The 17,955-nt window shown below is 26.0% G+C and overlaps 3 protein-coding genes across 3 annotated transcripts in view; all 3 read right to left on the bottom strand.

The window, feature by feature from the left end:
• Positions 1-1,764: 1,764 nt before the first annotated feature.
• On the bottom strand, positions 1,765-7,341 carry LOC125025192 (probable cyclin-dependent serine/threonine-protein kinase DDB_G0292550; the record flags this gene model as incomplete). The annotated part of the gene is made up of 3 exons (XM_047613167.1): positions 6,700-7,341; positions 4,378-5,880; positions 1,765-1,860 (listed from the first exon to the last, which is right to left on the bottom strand). Coding segments are annotated over exons 1-3 (2,241 nt in total), but the record flags the coding sequence as incomplete, so codon positions are not given.
• Positions 7,342-13,458: 6,117 nt separating this feature from the next.
• Positions 13,459-15,096, bottom strand: LOC125048399 (probable cyclin-dependent serine/threonine-protein kinase DDB_G0292550; the record flags this gene model as incomplete). Its single annotated transcript, XM_047647083.1, has 1 exon — positions 13,459-15,096. A coding segment is annotated over one exon (1,638 nt), but the record flags the coding sequence as incomplete, so codon positions are not given.
• Positions 15,097-17,206: 2,110 nt separating this feature from the next.
• The window catches only part of LOC125025193 (putative uncharacterized protein DDB_G0282133), a gene marked incomplete at both ends in the record, with an annotated part of 8,388 nt that continues 7,639 nt past the window's right edge, over positions 17,207-17,955 (bottom strand). Inside the window, one exon of the mRNA XM_047613169.1 lies at positions 17,207-17,306. Within this exon, the coding sequence (XP_047469125.1) occupies positions 17,207-17,306 (100 nt within the window). The remainder of the gene's footprint in view (positions 17,307-17,955) is intronic.

Genomic DNA, 17,955 nt, shown 5'->3' on the forward strand with positions numbered 1-17,955 from the left:
ATAATGATCATGGCAGTAATGACCATGACAGTAATGATCATCATAATTGATTCACTTTGTGAAGGGTTTGATATATGCATTTATATAGTTTTCATTTGTTTTTATTTGTTAACACTGGGAATATAATAAAAAAAAAAAATTCCTGACGGCTCACATCATAACGACGAGCGTAGATGACCCAGTAATGTTTGTATGGAATCTTCTGCCCCGTAACGAAGAGTATCTAGAATTAGTTGCAAGGATTCCTCGTATCTCTCAGTTTCAGACTCTGAACCCTCTGGCAAGAAGACGCCATCTTCCGTGACATCGTCATCCGTGAAGTCACGAAGCTCAACATAGCACGAAGAAGATTTGATCTCGGTTGAAGGTGACCCTCGTCCAAAAACATGGAACAAAGAACTGCTAGTGACCGGAGCATCAGCAACCAAGGATTCTATTTTCTTTACAACAATGGCTTCAGGCTTTGGTTCAGAAATTTTATAACGCTTAGCATTAAATTCGTGTCCGTTACCCCATTGTGACAGACGTCGCTTATGACGAGAAACTTGTGAACTATGTATCTCCTTGTAGCGATAGGCTGGTGGGTTCACCTTTCCTTCAATCGCGAACCTCGCAGCTGCGTAGTCCATCGTGATGTTTGAATGTGTCTATCTCGGTAGCTCACTGTCTTTTATCTGAAACACTAACAGTCAGGTCACCGAACCCGTCAAATCACTATAATGGGACACTTTAAATATAATGGATGTACCTGATTTATTACTTCACAGTCCTCTTAGAGGTCACAGGAAATCTGTTTTTTTTTTTTTTTTTTTGTGCGTGTGTATACTTTATAAAAATATATAAGGAAGCAAAAACGAAATGTTTCATCTTTTCACTGTGAAATTATATCCTATTATATCCCGCTAGGAATCGCGAAAAACAACGACTTAATTCTTGGTTTCACAAACATTATTACCATTGTTATATACATTTTTATCATTACCGTCAATGAATTTTATCATTACCGTCAATGAATTTTATCATTACCGTCAATGAATTTTATCATTACCGTCAATGAATTTTATCATTACCGTCAATGAATTTTATCATTACCGTCAATGAATTTTATCATTACCGTCAATGAATTTTATCATTACCGTCAATGAATTTTATCATTACCGTCAATGAATTTTATCATTACCGTCAATGAATTTTATCATTACCGTCAATGAATTTTATCATTACCGTCAATGAATTTTATCATTACCGTCAATGAATTTTATCATTACCGTCAATGAATTTTATCATTACCGTCAATGAATTTTATCCTTACCGTCAATACATTTTTAGATTATTTTGTATAGTTGTTATTTCAGTATTGCTATTGTTATTATTATTGTTGTTATTACCAGTATCGCTATTGTTGGTATTATTATTATTGTTGTTATTACCAGTATCGCTATTGTTGTTATTATTATTATTTTTGTTATTACCAGTATCGCTATTGTTGTTATTATTATTATTATTGTTATTACCAGTATCACTATTGTTATTAATGCTATTATTATTGCTATTGTTATTAATGCTATTATTATTGCTATTGTTATTAATGCTATTAATATTGCTATTGTTATTAATGCTATTATTATTGCTATTGTTATTAATGCTATTAATATTGCTATTGTTATTAATGCTATTATTATTGCTATTGTTATTAATGCTATTATTATTGCTTTTGTTATTGCTATTGTTATCAATGCTATTATTATTGGTATTGTTATTATTGGTATTGTTATTATTGGTATTGTTATTATTGGTATTGTTATTATTGGTATTGTTATTATTGGTATTGTTATTATTGGTATTGTTATTATTGGTATTGTTATTATTGGTATTGTTATTATTGGTATTGTTATTATTGGTATTGTTATTATTGGTATTGTTATTATTGGTATTGTTATTATTGGTATTGTTATTATTGGTATTGTTATTATTGGTATTGTTATTATTGGTATTGTTATTATTGGTATTGTTATTATTGGTATGTGTCGGTATACTCTGCCATCACTCACCAGCTTTTATTGCCTGTGCTTTATAAAACCAGCACTATAGTTTCCTTTTAAGAATTACGATGCCACCTGAACTTAGTTCTCCATGTTTTGGCCCTGTAAAGAGCCTTTATATCATTAAAATCACTTTCCATAACTCTTTGACATACATATAGTTTACTTGTAATTTATATTCAATAACATGCATATGAGGAAAGTAATAGATATAGCCATTAACATTTGCCTTTACTTTTGAATCATTTTGTTTCCAAATATAGTGAAGGTTTGATATATGTATTTATCATCAAAGTTTTTATTTGTTAATCATTTTTATTCGTAAACACTGGGAATATAATACAAAATAATTTCCTGACATCATAACGACGTGCGTAGATACCCCAATAATGTTTGTATGGAATCTTCTGCCCCGTAACGAAGAGTATCTAGAATTAGTTGCAAGGATTCCTCGTGTCTCTCTGTTTCAGACTCTGAACCCTCTGGCAAGAAGACATCATCTTCCATGACGTCGTCATCCGTGAAGTCGAGAAGCCCAACATCGTTGGAACCAGAATTGATCTCGGTTGAAGGTGACCCTCGTCCAAGAACATGGAACAAAGAACTGCTGGTGACCGGACCATCAGCAACCAAGGATTCTATTTTCTTTACAACAGTGGCTTCAGGCTTTGCTTCAGAAATTTTATAACGCTTAGCATTTAATTCGTGTCCGTTATTCTCTTGTGACAGACGTCGCTTATGACGAGAAACTTGTGAACTATTTATCTCCTTGTAACGATAGGCTGGTGGGTTCACCTTTCCTTCAATCGCGAACCTCGCTGCTGAGTAGTCCATCGTGATGCTTGAATGTGTGTATCTCGGTGATTCACTGTCTTTTATCTCAAACACCAACAGTCAGGTCACCGGATCTGTCAAATCACCATAACTGGACACTTTACATACTATGGATGTACCTGACATTGCTTCATAGTCCTTTTACAGGTCACAGGAAATATACTTTTTTATTATGGATACGTAATTATAATAGATCATAACATAGATAATATATATATATATACATGCATAAGGAAGCAAAAATGAAATGTTTCATCTTTCACCGTGAAATTATATCCCATTGGTATACCGCTAGGAATCACGACACAGAAAACTTAATTCTTGGTTCAATATACATTCTTACCATCATTATTTACTTTCTTAAAATTTTCGGCAATACATTTGTTTCTAGAGTTTTTTATACATAGTTGTTATTAGTATCACTATTCGTGTTGCTATCATCGAAATTATTATTATTATAATTACTATTATCCTTATTATTTTTACAGCATTCTTATTATTACAACATCCTTGTAAACACATCATATTTGTTATTATCAGTGTTATTATTATCACTATTCGTGTTGCTATCATTGTAATTATTACTATTATCATTATTCTCGTTGTTGCATCATTCTCGTTGTTGTATAAATTTCGTCGTTGCATCGTTCTCGCTGTTGCATCGTTTTAATTGTTGCATCGTTCTCTTCGTTGCATCGGTCTTGTTGTTGCATCATTTTCGCAGTTGCATCATTGTCGTTGTTTCATCGTTCCCGTTGTTGCATTGTTCTCATCGTTGCATCGTTCTCATCGTTGCATCGTTCTCATTGTTGCATCGTTTACGTTGCTGCATCGTTCTCGTTGTTGTTATTGCTATTGGTGTTATTATTGCTATTATTGTTATTAGTGCTGTTGTTGTTATTATTGCTATTGTTATTAGTGCTATTATTGTTATTATTGCTATTATTGTTATTAGTGCTGTTGTTATTATTGTTATTATTGCTATTGTTATTAGTGCTATTATTGTTATTAGTGCTGTTGTTATTATTGTTATTATTGCTATTGTTATTAGTGCTATTATTGTTAGTGCTATTATTGTTATTATTGCTATTATTGTTATTAGTGCTGTTGTTATTATTGTTATTATTGCTATTGTTATTAGTGCTATTATTGTTATTAGTGCTGTTGTTGTTATTAGTGCTGTTGTTGTTACTATTGCTATTGTTATTATTACTATTGTTATTATTACTATTTTTATTATTACTATTTTTATTATTGCTATTGTTATTATTGCTTTTGTTATTATTGCTTCTGTTATTATTGCTATTATTGTTATTAGTGCTGTTGTTATTATTGTTATTATTGCTATTGTTATTAGTGCTATTATTGTTATTAGTGCTGTTGTTGTTATTAGTGCTGATGTTGTTACTATTGCTATTGTTATTATTACTATTTTTATTATTACTATTTTTATTATTACTATTTTTATTATTACTATTTTTATTATTACTATTGTTATTATTGCTTTGTTATTATTGCTATTGTTATTATTGCTATTGTTATTATTGCTATTGTTGTTATTATTGCTATTGTTGTTATTAGTGCTGTTGTTATTATTGCTATTGTCATTATTGCTGTTGTTATTATTGCTATTGTTATTATTGCTATTGTTATTATTGCTATTGTTATTATTGCTATTGTTATTATTGCTATTGTTATTATTGCTATTGTTATTATTGTTATTATTGCTATTATTGCTATTGTTATTATTGCTATTGTTATTATTGTTATTATTCCTATTGTTATTATTGCTATTGTTATTATTGTTATTATTGCTATTGTTATTATTGCTATTGTTATTATTGCTATTGTTATTATTGCTATTGTTATTATTGCTATTGTTATTATTGCTATTGTTATTATTGTTATTATTGCTATTGTTATTATTGCTATTGTTATTATTGCTATTGTTATTATTGCTATTGTTATTATTGCTATTGTTATTATTGCTATTGTTATTATTGCTATTGTTATTATTGCTATTGTTATTATTGCTATTGTTATTATTGCTATTGTTATTATTGCTATTGTTATTATTGCTATTGTTATTATTGCTATTGTTATTATTGCTATTGTTATTATTGCTATTGTTATTATTGCTATTGTTATTATTGCTATTGTTATTATTGCTATTGTTATTATTGCTATTGTTATTATTGCTATTGTTATTATTGCTATTGTTATTATTGCTATTGTTATTATTGCTATTGTTATTATTGCTATTGTTATTATTGCTATTGTTATTATTGCTATTGTTATTATTGCTATTGTTATTATTGCTATTGTTATTATTGCTATTGTTATTATTGCTATTGTTATTATTGCTATTGTTATTATTGCTATTGTTATTATTGCTATTGTTATTATTGCTATTGTTATTATTGCTATTGTTATTATTGCTATTGTTATTATTGCTATTGTTATTATTGCTATTGTTATTATTGCTATTGTTATTGCTATTGTTATTATTGCTATTGTTATTATTGCTATTGTTATTATTGCTATTGTTATTATTGCTATTGTTATTATTGCTATTGTTATTATTGCTATTGTTATTATTGCTATTGTTATTATTGCTATTGTTATTATTGCTATTGTTATTATTGCTATTGTTATTATTGCTATTGTTATTATTGCTATTGTTATTATTGCTATTGTTATTATTGCTATTGTTATTATTGCTATTGTTATTATTGCTATTGTTATTATTGCTATTGTTATTATTGCTATTGTTATTATTGCTATTGTTATTATTGCTATTGTTATTATTGCTATTGTTATTATTGCTATTGTTATTATTGCTATTGTTATTATTGCTATTGTTATTATTGCTATTGTTATTATTGCTATTGTTATTATTGCTATTGTTATTATTGCTATTGTTATTATTGCTATTGTTATTATTGCTATTGTTATTATTGCTATTGTTATTATTGCTATTGTTATTATTGCTATTGTTATTATTGCTATTGTTATTATTGCTATTGTTATTATTGCTATTGTTATTATTGCTATTGTTATTATTGTTATTATTGCTATTGTTATTATTGCTATTGTTATTATTGCTATTGTTATTATTGTTATTATTGCTATTGTTATTGTTATTATTGCTATTGTTATTATTGCTATTGTTATTATTGCTATTGTTATTATTGCTATTGTTATTATTGCTATTGTTATTATTGCTATTGTTATTATTGCTATTGTTATTATTGCTATTGTTATTATTGCTATTGTTATTATTGCTATTGTTATTATTGCTATTGTTATTATTGCTATTGTTATTATTGCTATTGTTATTATTGCTATTGTTATTATTGCTATTGTTATTATTGCTATTGTTATTATTGCTATTGTTATTATTGCTATTGTTATTATTGCTATTGTTATTATTGCTATTGTTATTATTGCTATTGTTATTATTGCTATTGTTATTATTGCTATTGTTATTATTGCTATTGTTATTATTGCTATTGTTATTATTGCTATTGTTATTATTGCTATTGTTATTATTGCTATTGTTATTATTGCTATTGTTATTATTGCTATTGTTATTATTGCTACATAATCATTATTAGAGGAAGCATGAAGATAGCATAAGCATTATCGGAAGTAGCATTAGCATTGTTAGCAGTAATATAAGCTAAAATAATTATCAGTTAATAAAATTTATTGGTGGTTTGAAATAGGAAAAATAAACATTTTGTTTGGTATAATGAAATAATCAATCTGTTTGGGTTGAAGAAGTACAAGTGCTCTTCCTCGAGCGCCAAGTTCGACTTGCTTTCCTCCAGGACCTCCGTCGAGGCGGAGGCAAATGAGGCGATCTCAACGAAACGTTTAATGTGTTCGTGGCCACGTCTCGCCTGTCGTCGGAGACAAAGCACACGAACGCACCTTCCATTTCGGTAACTTCATCTTTGTCCACTTGCGTCCCGCTGCCCAAGGACTTTCGGTCGGACAAATATTGCAGAGCTTTCATGATTTCTTGCATGCACTCGTTGTCAGATGCAAACACCTCGTCCACCAATACGTCATTATCCACGAAATCAGGAACATCACAAAGATCATCAACCGAGCTTGTTTTTGGATTGCAGACGGTCTGAGTTGAAGACGACGAAGAGGGTCGCCGGACACCCCATGGCACTGGGAAGGAACGACTGGCGGTTGGTAGTCGTGGAATGGCCACAGAGGAAGTCTGAGAAGCTTTTGATATTTTAGTAACGACTGCCCCGCTTTCGAACTGTTGGTTATCACATACTTTAAAGCGTTTCGCACTTCTATCCTCGACGTCACTCTCAGCCAGTAAGCGGCGTTTTCTGCACAAAAAGCCACGTGAGGCAAAGGATGACTGGTTGCATATGTCCCGGGGAAGAGGTCGGTGAACCGCACCTTCCATTTGCAGTTTAAGTGAAGCAGACGCCATCTCGGTAACTGAATGTGAGGTGAAAGAAGCTTCTTACTATTTATATCGGATCCACGTACGCAGTGAGGTCAACAAGTTTTCAGATGGAAAAGATTCATTTTTGTATTGTCATTAATATCATTATCATTATTATTATTGTCATTATTATCATTATTATCATTATTATCATTATTATCATTATTATCATTATTATCATTATTATCATTATTATCATTATTATCATTATTATCATTATTATCATGATTTTCATTATTATCATTATTTTCATTATTAACATTATTTTTATTATCATTATTATCATTATTATCATTATTATCATTATCATTATTATCATTATCATTATTATCATTATCATTATTATCATTATCATTATTATTATTATTATTATTATTATTATTATTATTATTATCATTATTTTCATTATTAACATTATTTTCATTATTAACATTATTTTCATTATTAACATTATTTTCATTATTAACATTATTTTCATTATTAACATTATTTTCATTATTAACATTATTTTCATTATTAACATTATTTTTATTATTAACATTATTTTCATTATCATTATCATTATTATCATTATCATTATTATCATTATCATTATTATCATTATCATTATTATCATTATCATTATTATCATTATCATTATTATCATTATCATTATTATCATTATCATTATTATCATTATCATTATTATCATTATCATTATTATCATTATCATTATTATCATTATCATTATTATCATTATCATTATTATCATTATCATTATTATCATTATCATTATTATCATTATCATTATTATCATTATCATTATTATCATTATCATTATTATCATTATCATTATTATCATTATCATTATTATCATTATCATTATTATCATTATCATTATTATCATTATCATTATTATCATTATCATTATTATCATTATCATTATTATCATTATCATTATTATCATTATCATTATTATCATTATCATTATTATCATTATCATTATTATCATTATCATTATTATCATTATCACTATTATCATTATCACTATTATCATTATCATTATTATCATTATCATTATTATCATTATCATTATTATCATTATCATTATTATCATTATCATTATTATCATTATCATTATTATCATTATCATTATTATCATTATCATTATTATCATTATCATTATTATCATTATCATTATTATCATTATCATTATTATCATTATCATTATTATCATTATCATTATTATCATTATCATTATTATCATTATCATTATTATCATTATCATTATTATCATTATCATTATTATCATTATCATTATTATCATTATCATTATTATCATTATCATTATTATCATTATCATTATTATCATTATCATTATTATCATTATCATTATTATCATTATCATTATTATCATTATCATTATTATCATTATCATTATTATCATTATCATTATTATCATTATCATTATTATCATTATCATTATTATCATTATCATTATTATCATTATCATTATTATCATTATCATTATTATCATTATCATTATTATCATTATCATTATTATCATTATCATTATTATCATTATCATTATTATCATTATCATTATTATCATTATCATTATTATCATTATCATTATTATCATTATCATTATTATCATTATCATTATTATCATTATTACCATTATTATCATTATCATTATTATCATTATCATTATTATCATTATCATTATTATCATTATCATTATTATCATTATCATTATTATCATTATCATTATTATCATTATCATTATTATCATTATCATTATCATTATTATCATTATCATTATTATCATTATCATTATTATCATTATCATTATTATCATTATCATTATTATCATTATCATTATTATCATTATCATTATTATCATTATCATTATTATCATTATCATTATTATCATTATCATTATTATCATTATCATTATTATCATTATCATTATTATCATTATCATTATTATCATTATCATTATTATCATTATCATTATTATCATTATCATTATTATCATTATCATTATTATCATTATCATTATTATCATTATCATTATTATCATTATCATTATTATCATTATCATTATTATCATTATCATTATTATCATTATCATTATTATCATTATCATTATTATCATTATCATTATTATCATTATCATTATTATCATTATCATTATTATCATTATCATTATTATCATTATCATTATTATCATTATCATTATTATCATTATCATTATTATCATTTTCATTATTATCATTATCATTATTATCATTATCATTATTATCATTATCATTATTATCATTATCATTATTATCATCATCATTATTATCATCATCATTATTATCATCATCATTATTATCATCATCATTATTATCATCATCATTATTATCATTATCATTATTATCATTATCATTATTATCATTATCATTATTATCATTATCATTATTATCATTATCATTATTATCATTATCATTATTATCATTATCATTATTATCATTATCATTATTATCATTATCATTATTATCATTATCATTATTATCATTATCATTATTATCATTATCATTATTATTATTATCATTATTATCATTATCATTATTATCATTATCATTATTATCATTATCATTATTATCAATATCACTATTATCATTATCATGGTCATTATTATTGTCACGATCATTATCATGATCATTATTATGGTCACGATCATTATCATGATCATTATTATGGTCACAATCATTATCATGATCATTATTAGTCATTATCATGATCATTATTATGGTCACATTATCATGATCATTAATATGGTCACGATCATTATCATGATCATTATTATGGTCACAATCATTATCATGATCATTATTAGTCATTATCATGATCATTATTATGGTCACATTATCATGATCATTATTATGGTCACATTATCATGATCATTAATATGGTCACATTATCATGATCATTATTATGGTCACGATTATCATGATCATTATTATGGTCACGATCATTATCACTATTATGGTCACGAGCATTATCATTATTATGGTCACGAGCATTATCATTATTATGGTCACGATCATTATCATTATTATGGTCACGATCATTATCATTATTATGGTCACGAGCATTATCAATATTATGGTTACGATCATTAAAATTATTATTGTCACGATCATTATCATTATTATGGTCACGATCATTATCATTATTATGGTCACGATCATTATCAATATTATGGTCACGATCATTATCATTATTATTGTCACGATCATTATCATTATTATGGTCACGATCATTATCAATATTATGGTCACGATCATTATCATTATTATGGTAACGATCATTATCATGGTCATTATTATTGTCACGATCATTATCATGGTCAAAATAATGGTAATCATGGTCATAATAATTATAATCATGATCATAATATTTATAATCATGATCATAATAATTATAATCATGATCATAATAATTATAATCATGATCATAATAATTATAATCATGGTCATAATTGTTATAATCATGGTCATAATTGTTATAATCATGGTCATAATATTGATAAATATTGTTATTATTGGTTTTGTTATTATTGGTATTGTTATTATTGGTATTGTTATTATTGGTATTGTTATTATTGGTATTGTTATTATTGGTATGTGTCGGTATACTCTGCCACCACTCACCAGCTTTTATTGCCTGTGCTTTATAAAACCAGCACTATAGTTTCCTTTTAAGAATTACGATGCCACCTGAACTTAGTTCTCCATGTTTTGGCCCTGTAAAGAGCCTTTATATCATTAAAATCCCTTTCCATAACTCTTTGACATACATATAGTATACTTGTAATTTATATTCAATAACATGCATATGAGGAAAGTAATAGATATAGCCATTAACATTTGCCTTTACTTTTGAATCATTTTGTTTCCAAATATAGTGAAGGTTTGATATATGTATTTATCATCAAAGTTTTTATTTGTTAATCATTTTTATTCGTAAACACTGGGAATATAATACAAAATAATTTCCTGACATCATAACGACGTGCGTAGATACCCCAATAATGTTTGTATGGAATCTTCTGCCCCGTAACGAAGAGTATCTAGAATTAGTTGCAAGGATTCCTCGTGTCTCTCTGTTTCAGACTCTGAACCCTCTGGCAAGAAGACATCATCTTCCATGACGTCGTCATCCGTGAAGTCGAGAAACCCAACATCGTTGGAACCAGAATTGATCTCGGTTGAAGGTGACCCTCGTCCAAGAACATGGAACAAAGAACTGCTGGTGACCGGACCATCAGCAACCAAGGATTCTATTTTCTTTACAACAGTGGCTTCAGGCTTTGCTTCAGAAATTTTATAACGCTTAGCATTTAATTCGTGTCCGTTATTCTCTTGTGACAGACGTCGCTTATGACGAGAAACTTGTGAACTATTTATCTCCTTGTAACGATAGGCTGGTGGGTTCACCTTTCCTTCAATCGCGAACCTCGCTGCTGAGTAGTCCATCGTGATGCTTGAATGTGTGTATCTCGGTGATTCACTGTCTTTTATCTCAAACACCAACAGTCAGGTCACCGGATCTGTCAAATCACCATAACTGGACACTTTACATACTATGGATGTACCTGACATTGCTTCATAGTCCTTTTACAGGTCACAGGAAATATACTTTTTTATTATGGATACGTAATTATAATAGATCATAACATAGATAATATATATATATACATGCATAAGGAAGCAAAAATGAAATGTTTCATCTTTCACCGTGAAATTATATCCCATTGGTATACCGCTAGGAATCACGACACAGAAAACTTAATTCTTGGTTCAATATACATTCTTACCATCATTATTTACTTTCTTAAAATTTTCGGCAATACATTTGTTTCTAGAGTTTTTTTTATACATAGTTGTTATTAGTATCACTATTCGTGTTGCTATCATCGAAATTATTATTATTATAATTACTATTATCATTATTATTTTTACAGCATTCTTATTATTACAACATCCTTGTAAACACATCATATTTGTTATTATCAGTGTTATTATTACCACTATTCGTGTTGCTATCATTGTAATTATTACTATTATCATTATTCTCGTTGTTGCATCATTCTCGTTGTTGTATAAATTTCGTCGTTGCATCGTTCTCGCTGTTGCATCGTTCTCTTCGTTGCATCGGTCTTGTTGTTGCATCGTTTTCGCAGTTGCATCGTTTTCGCAGTTGCATCATTGTCGTTGTTTCATCGTTCCCGTTGTTGCATTGTTCTCATCGTTGCATCGTTCTCATCGTTGCATCGTTCTCATTGTTGCATCGTTTACGTTGCTGCATCGTTCTCGTTGTTGTTATTGCTATTGGTGTTATTATTGCTATTATTGTTATTAGTGTTGTTGTTGTTATTATTGCTATTGTTATTAGTGCTATTATTGTTATTAGTGCTATTATTGTTATTATTGCTATTATTGTTATTAGTGCTGTTGTTATTATTGTTATTATTGCTATTGTTATTAGTGCTATTATTGTTATTAGTGCTGTTGTTATTATTGTTATTATTGCTATTGTTATTAGTGCTATTATTGTTAGTGCTATTATTGTTAGTGCTATTATTGTTATTATTGCTATTATTGTTATTAGTGCTGTTGTTATTATTGTTATTATTGCTATTGTTATTAGTGCTATTATTGTTATAAGTGCTGTTGTTGTTATTCGTGCTGTTGTTGTTACTATTGCTATTGTTATTATTACTATTGTTATTATTACTACTTTTATTATTACTATTTTTATTATTGCTATTGTTATTATTGCTTTTGTTATTATTGCTTTTGTTATTATTGCTTTTGTTATTATTGCTATTATTGTTATTAGTGCTGTTGTTATTATTGTTATTATTGCTATTGTTATTAGTGCTATTATTGTTATTAGTGCTGTTGTTGTTATTAGTGCTGTTGTTGTTACTATTGCTATTGTTATTATTACTATTGTTATTATTACTATTTTTATTATTACTATTTTTATTATTACTATTTTTTTATTGCTATTGTTATTATTGCTTTTGTTATTATTGCTTTTGTTATTATTGCTATTGTTGTTATTAGTGCTGTTGTTATTATTGCTATTGTTGTTATTATTGCTATTGTTGTTATTAGTGCTGTTGTTATTAGTGCTATTGTTATTATTGCTATTGTTATTATTGCTATTGTTATTATTGCTATTGTTATTATTGTTATTATTGCTATTGTTATTATTGCTATTGTTATTATTGTTATTATTGCTATTATTGCTATTGTTATTATTGCTATTGTTATTATTGTTATTATTGCTATTGTTATTATTGCTATTGTAATTATTGCTATTGTTATTATTGTTATTATTGCTATTGTTATTATTGCTATTGTTATTATTGTTATTATTGCTATTGTTATTATTGCTATTGTTATTATTGCTATTGTTATTATTGCTATTGTTATTATTGCTATTGTTATTATTGCTATTGTTATTATTGCTATTGTTATTATTGCTATTGTTATTATTGCTATTGTTATTATTGCTATTGTTATTATTGCTATTGTTATTATTGCTATTGTTATTATTGCTATTGTTATTATTGCTATTGTTATTATTGCTATTGTTATTATTGCTATTGTTATTATTGCTATTGTTATTATTGCTATTGTTATTATTGCTATTGTTATTATTGCTATTGTTATTATTGCTATTGTTATTATTGCTATTGTTATTATTGCTATTGTTATTATTGCTATTGTTATTATTACTACTTTTATTATTACTATTTTTATTATTACTATTGTTATTATTGCTTTTGTTATTATTGATTTTGTTATTATTGCTATTATTGTTATTAGTGCTGTTGTTATTATTGTTATTATTGCTATTGTTATAAGTGCTATTATTGTTATTAGTGCTGTTGTTGTTATTAGTGCTGTTGTTGTTACTATTGCTATTGTTATTATTACTATTGTTATTATTACTATTTTTATTATTACTATTTTTATTATTACTATTTTTATTATTGCTATTGTTATTATTGCTTTTGTTATTATTGCTTTTGTTATTATTGCTATTGTTGTTATTAGTGCTGTTGTTATTATTGCTATTGTTGTTATTATTGCTATTGTTGTTATTAGTGCTGTTGTTATTATTGCTATTGTTATTATTGCTATTGTTATTATTGCTATTGTTATTATTGCTATTGTTATTATTGTTATTATTGCTATTGTTATTATTGCTATTGTTATTATTGTTATTATTACTATTATTGCTATTGTTATTATTGCTATTGTTATTATTGCTATTGTTATTATTGCTATTGTTATTATTGTTATTATTGCTATTGTTATTATTGCAATTGTTATTATTGTTATTATTGCTATTTTTATTATTGCTATTGTTATTATTGTTATTATTGCTATTGTTATTATTGCTATTGTTATTATTGCTATTATTGCTATTTTTATTATTGCTATTGTTATTATTGTTATTATTGCTATTGTTATTATTGCTATTGTTATTATTGCTATTGTTATTATTGCTATTGTTATTATTGCTATTGTTATTATTGCTATTGTTATTATTGCTATTGTTATTATTGCTATTTTTATTATTGCTATTGTTATTATTGCTTTTGTTATTATTGCTTTTGTTATTATTGCTATTATTGTTATTAGTGCTGTTGTTATTATTGTTATTATTGCTATTGTTATTAGTGCTATTATTGTTATTAGTGCTGTTGTTGTTATTAGTGCTGTTGTTGTTACTAGTGCTGTTGTTGTTATTAGTGCTGTTGTTGTTACTATTGCTATTGTTATTATTACTATTGTTATTATTACTATTTTTATTATTACTATTTTTATTATTACTATTTTTATTATTACTATTTTTATTATTGCTATTGTTATTATTGCTTTTGTTATTATTGCTATTGTTGTTATTAGTGCTTTTGTTATTATTGCTTTTGTTATTATTGCTTTTGTTATTATTGCTTTTGTTATTATTGCTATTGTTGTTATTAGTGCTGTTGTTATTATTGCTATTGTTGTTATTATTGCTATTGTTGTTATTATTGCTATTGTTGTTATTATTGCTATTGTTGTTATTGCTATTGTTATTATTGCTATTGTTATTATTGTTATTATTGCTATTGTTATTATTGCTATTGTTATTATTGCTATTGTTATTATTGCTATTGTTATTATTACTAATGTTATTATTGCTATTGTTATTATTGCTATTGTTATTATTGCTATTGTTATTATTGCTATTGTTATTATTGCTATTGTTATTATTGCTATTGTTATCATTGCTATTGTTATCATTGCTATTGTTATCATTGCTATTGTTATTATTGCTATTGTTATTATTGCTATTGTTATTATTGCTATTGTTATTATTGCTATTGTTATTATTGCTATTGTTATTATTGCTATTGTTATTATTGCTATTGTTATTATTGCTATTGTTATTATTGCTATTGTTATTATTGCTATTGTTATTATTGCTATTGTTATTATTGATATTGTTATTATTGATATTGTTATTATTGCTACATAATCATTATTAGAGGAAGGATGAAGATAGCATAAGCATTATCGGAAGTAGCATTAGCATTGTTATCAGTAACATAAGCTAAAATAATTATCAGTTAATAAAATTTATTGGGGGTTTGAAATAGGAAAAATAAACATTTTGTTTGGTATAATGAAATAATCAATCTGTTTGGTATAATGAAATAATCAATCTGTTTGGGTTGAAGAAGTACAAGTGCTCTTCCTCGAGCGCCAAGTTCGACTTGCTTTCCTCCAGGACCTCCGTCGAGGCGGAGGCAAATGAGGCGATCTCAACGAAACGTTTAATGTGTTCGTGGCCACGTCTCGCCTGTCGTCGGAGACAAAGCACACGAACGCACCTTCCATTTCGGTAACTTCATCTTTGTCCACTTGCGTCCCGCTGCCCAAGGACTTTCGGTCGGACAAATAGTGCAGAGCTTTTATGATTTCTTGCATGCACTCGTTGTCAGATGCAAACACCTCGTCCACCAATACGTCATTATCCACGAAATCAGGAACATCACAAAGATCATCAACCGAGCTTGTTTTTGGATTGCAGACGGTCTGAGTTGAAGGCGATGAAGAGGGTCGCCGGACACCCCATGGCACTGGGAAAGAACGACTGGCGGTTGGTAGTCGTGGAATGGCCACAGAGGAAGTCTGAGAAGCTTTTGATATTTTAGTAACGACTGCCCCGCTTTCGATCTGTTGATTATCACATACTTTAAAGCGTTTCGCACTTCTATCCTCGACGTCACTCTCAGCCAGTAAGCGGCGTTTTCTGCACAAAAAGCCACGTGAGGCAAAGGATGACTGGTTGCATATGTCCCGGGGAAGAGGTCGGTGAACCGCACCTTCCATTTGCAGTTTAAGTGAAGAAGACGCCATCTCGGTAACTGAATGTGAGGTGAAAGAAGCTTCTTACTATTTATATCGGATCCAAGTACGCAGTGAGGTCAACAAGTTTTCCGAAGGAAAAGATTCATTTTTGTATTGTCATTAATATCATTATCATTATTATTATTGTCATTATTATCATTATTATCATTATTATCATTATTATCATTATTATCATTATTGTCATTATTATCATTATTATCATTATTATCATTATTATCATTATTATCATTATTATCATTATTATCATTATTATCATTATTATCATTATTATCATTATTTTCATTATTAACATTATTTTCAATATTATCATTATTATCATTATTATCATTATTATCATTATCATTATTATCATTATCATTATTATCATTATTATCATTATCATTATTATCATTATCATTATTATCATTATCATTATTATCATTATCATTATTATCATTATTATCATAATTATCATTATTATCATTATTTTCATTATTAACATTATTTTCAATATTATCATTATTATCATAATTATCATTATCATTATTATCATTATCATTATTATCATTATCATTATTATCATCATCATTATCATCATCATCATTATTATCATCATCATTATTATCATCATCATTATTATCATCATCATTATTATCATCATCATTATTATCATCATCATTATTATCATTATCATTATTATCATTATCATTATTATCATTATTATCATTATCATTATTATCATTATCATTATTATCATTATCATTATTATCATTATCATTATTATCATTATCATTATTATCATTATCATTATTATCATTATCATTATTATCATTATCATTATTATCATTATCATTATTATCATTATCATTATTATCATTATCATTATTATCATTATCATTATTATCATTATCATTATTATCATTATCATTATTATCATTATCATTATTATCATTATCATTATTATCATTATCATTATTATCATTATCATTATTATCATTATCATTATTATCATTATCATTATTATCATTATCATTATTATCATTATCATTATTATCATTATCATTATTATCATTATCATTATTATCATTATCATTATTATCATTATCATTATTATCATTATCATTATTATCATTATCATTATTATCAT

The sequence above is a fragment of the Penaeus chinensis genome, chromosome 4, assembly GCF_019202785.1.
Source record: "Penaeus chinensis breed Huanghai No. 1 chromosome 4, ASM1920278v2, whole genome shotgun sequence".
Classification (NCBI taxonomy): domain Eukaryota; kingdom Metazoa; phylum Arthropoda; class Malacostraca; order Decapoda; family Penaeidae; genus Penaeus; species Penaeus chinensis.